A 7,482-nucleotide genomic window follows, 5' to 3' on the forward strand; every position below is an offset into this window, starting at 1 on the left:
CAAATCCAACACGGTGACTAAAGCAAGGACAGGATGTAAAATAACCCCAAATATGGAATGCATTATATGTTCCCAATGCAACAATATCTCAGTAAGGACAAGTATATGTCGAGATCCATTCGGTCGATGATCTGTGATAACTCCCTTTCCTTAAAAAAAATTCTGAACACATAGTGAATCTGAAAGAATTTATAATAAAGCCTAAATGTAGATATTAGAATGATTTTGCAACAAAGGAAATGGAAAAGCAGACGGATATGGGCATCTACAGAATCTGGCACATGTATAAATACCCCTATGTATAAAGTCAAAGGCGGACTCGCACAAATAAAGTTTTACATAAGTCCAGAGTATATTCTCCTAGTAAAAGTTATTATAACTGATGTTGGAATATGTTTTATATTCTGTATTCATGGTTTCATGGTTTGAAACACACTTACAGACACTCACACCTGGACACACATATACACGCAGACAGACAGACACACACACACACATATACAGACAGTCGCACACACATATACAGACACTCACATAAGGATGCACATATACACACAGACACACACACACGCATACAGACACTTAAATATGGACACACATATGTATACATGCAGAGAGACACACATGCACACACATACATGCAGACAGACAGACTGACAGTCACACACACACATACAGACACTTATATATGGACACACATACGTATACATGCAGAGACACACATGCACACACATACATGCAGACAGACAGACTGACAGTCACACACACACACATACAGACACTCACATATGGACACACATATACATACAGACAGACAGACACACACACACACACATACAGACAGGCACACACACAGGCAGACACCTACATATGGACACACATACGTATATATGCAGAGAGACACACACGCACACACTCACACATACACACACACGCAGAGACAGACTGACAGACACACACACACACATATACACACAGACATACAGACAGACATAAACACACACACACACACACACACACACACACACACACACACACACACACACACACACACACACACACACACACACACACACACACACACACACACACACACACACACACACACACACACACATTTCTTCAGATAAAGTGAAACAAAATGTTCTCTCCTGTAGAAGCAGCATGAACAATGAAAAATGTTGACATTTCTCAATCAATTGCATGTGAAGGAAGGATTTCCAACATCACTGAAGGATTTTGCTCATGGGGTCTCCGTGCGTTTCCTGGTGAGAAACTGTCAACAATATCGGAGACTGGGTTATCTCCGAAATGACCTGAAATTCAATCACCTCGACATGGGTGTAGGTTATATGGATTCTGTGTTTTACTCAAACAGAAGCACATCAAGGGCATTTACAGGCTGTGCTGTAGATAATGCGGAACTGGCATGTAAGGCAAGATCTGAAGTGTTGAATGTGTTTTTTAATTCGAGGGATTTTCTGTCATTGTAACTCTGAGGAATCTTTGACTATAGTAATATTAAAAATCACGTCACAATTTGGAATAGAAAATAAGATAAAAGCAACAGAGAGAAAGTCAAAAGGGGGGGAATGGCAAACTCTGGTGATCAAATGTAATTTAAGAAACTTCTCTTAAGGGTTGGGGGAAATGCAATATCGATTGATGGGATATGGTGAGCATATTTGTGGAGGGAATTTGACATATTTGGAATCAGTGACGAGTCTTAGTTAGAAAAATCATAGAGTCATGGAGCATGGAAACAGGTCCTTCAGCCAAACGCTCCATGCAGACCAAGATACCTAACCAGACTAACCCAACTTGATTGCATCTAACCAATATCCCTCCAAACCTGTCCCATCCGATAGGAGAGCAAAGGATATGGAGATAGACACAAAAATCTGGAGTAACTCAGCAGGACAGGCAGCATCTCTGGAGAGAAGGAATGGGTGACGTTTCGGGTCGAGACCCTTCTTCAGATTGGTTAGGGATAAGGGAAACAAGATATATGGAGTGCAGGTAAACAACGTCAGGAATACGAATAAAGGAGTAATGTTGAGGGAGACACAAGAGGCTGCAAACTGCTGGAGGAACTCAGGAGGTCAGGCAGCATTTGTGGAAGGAAATGGACAGATGACGTTTCAGGTGGGGACCATTCTTTGGACCCTCTGAGAGTTAGTGGACAGGAGCATTATGTGTGATCTGTGGCATTACGGACAGACGAGGAGGGTGGAGATAGGGTACGTGGGAAGAGCAATGGAGAAAGCAAATCACAGTGAAGAACATAAACAGAAGCGTTTGAATCACGAGTCACTAAGATTAAGATTAAGGCAAATTAATTTTAAAAGGTTGGAAATGAACAATCCTCGAATTGGAAGATCACTTGTGGGGAGACCAGGGCACAATCAGGTTCAACGTGTGAGTGCTTGGTTGTGATGGAGTTGCTGGGGGGGGCATAAACTGTGAGTTATATCCCAATTATCCCACAGCAGGGAGATGCTCCCACAAACTGCAATGTGATAATCATGCAGTCTACTTCTGGGAATGCTGCTGAGGATATACATTGGGCAGGATTCTGGAGAAAACGACCTGTTTTTCTTCAAAACAGAGCCACTGAGTTCTTGATGGACACACCAGGGGCAACTGGGGCTTCCACCTAACGCCACCTCTAACATAGCACCACCTCCTCAATCCTCCTTAAGTCTCTGGAGTGTCACTTTAACCCATGACCTTCTGATTCAGAGGCAAGTGTGGTACTGACTGAGCCTTGAGAGAAAGGGTGGGGGGAATTAGGCTCGAGGACCCCAGTTATAGTGCAGCTATTTATAATTTTGCCCTGAGATGTCATGGGGCTGGCGATCAAAATATGCTCAAACAAGGAGTATGAAACATTACAACGACAATTACATCATTTCCCCAAATGGTCTCTATGTGAACGACCTTGCGCATCTTAACATATCAATGTAACCTGGCCCTTTCTCCTTACATACCCAACTCCCCACCATCTGTGATATGCATCGCAATTATCTAGCAGCAAATTTCACATTATTACATTGGGTAAAAATATTATTTCTGATTTCTGTATGGGAATTTATAACCATTGTCTATCGTATAAAGGAGATCCCCAGAAGTCACCTTCCCCACATACTCACTCATCTCTATGTCTGCTCTATCGAGCCCTTTCACTAATACAAAGATACTTGTCGAGTCACCTGTCAGCCTTCGCATTTTAAGAAGACAATTTCAGGGCCATTCAGTCTTTACAGGTAAAAGTTCTCCGTTTCAGAATCACCCACTCAGATTTATTTTGCATCTTTACCCACGCCTCGAAATCTTTCTCATAATGTAGTTATTATTTTTAAATAATGGAAATGTCTACCTGTAAACCTTCCAGCTAAAAAAAAACAATGGACTCTGGTCCTGAATGTAAATGATTTGGACTTACCACCAGGATGAGTCCACTCGCGGTGTCAGTGTGAGCAGTATTAATATGAAGGCAAGATAAAGTCTGGAGCAGGTTTTAGTCCCATCGCTGCTGGTTGTCCTATTAATCTGTCTCACACCTTCTGTGCCTGAAGTATGGGACACTTTCCAATAGACTGTGCACTCTTCAGCTCTGGACAGCCCCGACATTGTGTTTTAAAAGAAGAAAAGCAATTCTTGCAGAATTTAACAAGGTTTACACACAAACAATACTTCCCCGTATCTTCTAGTTGTCAACGGTCATTTATTTTTGTCTAACACATTAAATCCATCTTCTGATTTGGCTGGATTTTCATTCTGAACAGTGACACCTCAAATTAATCTGTAAATTCCCTTTGTAAAGTCAAAGCTGAGACGGGCAACTGCGGCTTTTAACTGAATGCTCTCTCTTTTCCTCTCTCCCGCTCTCTCTCTTTCTCTCTTTGCGTTCTTCGTGCCAGGGGACTGGGAACACCTCGCTCAGGTCTGCCGTGCAGTACTGGCAATCTGCAAGTGTCTCCGTTGTTCTCCTATTGGGTCGAGCCAATAACAGTGCTGCTGTGAGACAGAAGAGTCCTGGCACTCTTGCTTGTCGACTGGTTATCCACTCACTGACACCAGGGCTGAGCTGCAGCTTCCAGAAGGCACCACATCCCCACCTGCTGGAGCAGAATCACACACACACATACACACACACACACACACGCACACACACACACACACACACACACACACACACACACACACACACACACACGCACACACACACACACACACACACACACACTCACACACGCACACACACACACACACACACACACACACACACACACACACACACACACACACACACACACACACACACACACACACACACACACACACTCACACACACACACACACACACACACACACACACACACACACACGCACGCACGCACGCACGCACGCACGCGCACGCACGCGCGCACGCGCGCACGCACACCACACACACACACACACACACACACACACACACACACACACACACACGCACGCACACACACACACGCACGCACGCACACACGCACACACACACACACGCACACACATACACACACATGCACACACACACATACACACACACACACACCCACACAAACATACACACACATGTATACACACTCACTCACACACACGCACACACACACACTCACATACACACACATGCACGCACACACACACACACATACACACAAACACACACACATACACACACACACACACATATACTCACATATATATACACACACGCACGCACACACACACATGCATAGGCACACAAACATACACACATGTATACACACTCACATGCACACACACACACACACGCATACTCACACAAACACACACACACATGCACACATACACACATACTCACATACAATACAATACAACACCATTTATTTGTCATTTGAACCTCACATGAAGTTCAAACGAAATTTGGTTTCTGCAGCCATACAAGAAAAGAACCAAGACACACACCAACACAATTGACACAAACATCCATCACAGTGAATCTCCTCCTCACTGTGATGGAAGGCAAAGTCTTGTCTCTCCCCTGCTCTCCATTCCTTTCCCGAAGTCAAAGCCCCCGGCGGGCGCTAGCAATGCACACATGCTCGCACACACGCACGCACACACACGCGCACATGCACACAAGCATACTGGAAGTCACGCACACATGCATGCACGCACACATGCACGCCAGCTTTTTTGTGTAACCTGCATGCACGCATGCACATGCACTCAAACACACGCATGCACACGCACACATACACATACTGAAACACACGTACAAACACACCATGTACACACACACACACTCATGCACACACACGCGCACATGCACACAAGCATACTCGAATACATGCACACATGCATGCACGCACAGTGTTTAAGAGGGAACTGCAGATGGTGGAGAATCGAAGGTTACACAAAAAAGCTTGAGTAACTCAGCGGGTGCAGCAGCATCTATGGAGCGAAGGAAATAGGCAACGTTTCGGGCCGAAACCCTTCTTCGTCTGAAACACAGTACGTGTGTTTTGTGTAACCTGCATGCACGCACACATGCACACGCATACTCAAACACACGCATGCACACGCACACACACACGCACATACACATACTCAAACACACGTACAAACACACCATGTACACACACACACACACACACACTCACACACACACACACACACACACACACACACACACACACACACACACACACACACACACACACACACACACACACACACACACACACACACACACACAGCCTGAAAGTGTTTAAATACCTAGCAATAGAATACTGACGCTGGGCCCTGCATCCCCGGGGCCCTGGAAATGTATCTGCTTTTTTAACACTTACTTTTAATAAACGTACATATTATATCGGCTGACCTCCAGCTGTCTCATAGTGACTAATAAATTACAGACTAATAAAGTACTCTTAAAGTAAACTATAATGAACATGATACTCAAGCCCACGGGGTCCTGTAACAAACAACAACCACCAATGCAGCTCCATAGGACTTTGGTTACACCGCATTTGGAGAATTGGATGCAGTTCTGGTTGCCCCATTACCAGAAAGATGTGGAATCTTTGGAGAGGGTGCAGAGGAGGTTCACCAGAATGCTGCCTAGATTAGAGGGTTTCAGCTCCGGGGTGAGGTTGCATAGACTTGGATTGTTTTCTCTGGAACATCGGAGATTGAGGGGAGATTTGATGGAAGTGTATACAATTATGAGAGCATAGACAGGCTAGACAGTCAGAACATTTATCCAGGGTGGAGATGGTCCAACACCAGAGGGCGCTGCTGTAAGGTGAGAGGGCGAAAGTTTAATGGAGTTGTGCGGGGCAAGTGTTTTACACAGAGGGCGCGGGTGAGGGGTGAGGGGTGAGGGGTGAGGGGTGTGGGTGGTGGGGGGGGGGGGGGGGGGGACACATGCCAGGGGTGGTGAAGGCAGATACAATAATGGTATGTAAGAGGCATTTGGATAGGCATGGAAGTGCAGGGAATATGGATCATTTATAGACAGATGAGATCAGTTAAGCTAGGCACGATGTTCAGCACAAACATTGTGGACCGAAGGGCCCACCCCTGTGATGTACTGTTCTATGTTCTATGTTCTATCAGCTGATCTGTTTTGCTTCATGATATTGGCTGAGGGACAACCATCAGCCAGGATACAGGAGAATTCCTCTGTTCTTCTTCCAAATAGTGACATGGTATCCTTGCCATCCAACGGTGAAGGCAGACACCTTCGATCATATAGCACAGTTTTATCAATCTTGTGCATTTGAAAGTGATATCTTGCAGATTGAGACAAAATAACAACCATATCTGAGATGCTTACTATCACTCGAACTACTTCAACATAGAAACATGGAAAATAGGTGCAGGAGGAGGCCATTTGGCCCTTCGATCCAGCACCGCCATTCATTGTGATCATGGCTGATCGTCCCCAATCAATAACCTGTGCATGCCTTCTCCCCATATCCCTTGATGCCACCAGCACCTAGAGCTCTATCTAACTCTCTCTTAAATCCATCCAGTGATTTGGCCTCCACTGCCCTCTGTGGCAGGGAATTTCACAAATTCACAACTCTCGGCGTGAAAAGGTTTTTTCTCACCTCAATCTTAAATGGCCTCCGCTTTATTCTAAGACTGTGTACAGACTGTGGTCTGTACTTGCAACAATTCTTTGCCCAAGTTTGCCATCAGTCCATAGCAAACTTTCCACATTAGGTGCTGTTGTGCTGCAGCAAGTGAGAAATTGAAAACTTGCGAACTCCACACAGACTGTGCCGAAGCTCAAGGTTGTAACAAGGTCTCTATGCTGTGGCTGCCCTGTGCATTGATGGACTGGAAGCTGAAGGTTCTCAGATGGGATGTTGTATGGGGCCACACAGTTCAAATCTACAGCTGTCAAAACTGTACCATGAACATGTATTACTTGCTCCCATCATATGGGCT

The 7,482-nt window shown here is 45.0% G+C and overlaps 1 protein-coding gene across 1 annotated transcript in view; it reads right to left on the reverse strand.

Annotated features, from left to right (window-relative positions):
* Positions 1-4,099, reverse strand: part of LOC129708591 (protein Wnt-2b-A) — a 54,663-nt gene extending 50,564 nt beyond the window's left edge. The window contains exon 1 of the mRNA XM_055654419.1: positions 3,446-4,099. Within this exon, the coding sequence (XP_055510394.1) occupies positions 3,446-3,633 (188 nt within the window). The 5' untranslated portion in view covers positions 3,634-4,099. The remainder of the gene's footprint in view (positions 1-3,445) is intronic.
* Positions 4,100-7,482: the final 3,383 nt, after the last annotated feature.

Source organism: Leucoraja erinacea, chromosome 24, assembly GCF_028641065.1.
Source record: "Leucoraja erinacea ecotype New England chromosome 24, Leri_hhj_1, whole genome shotgun sequence".
NCBI classification, from domain to species: Eukaryota; Metazoa; Chordata; class Chondrichthyes; order Rajiformes; family Rajidae; genus Leucoraja; species Leucoraja erinaceus.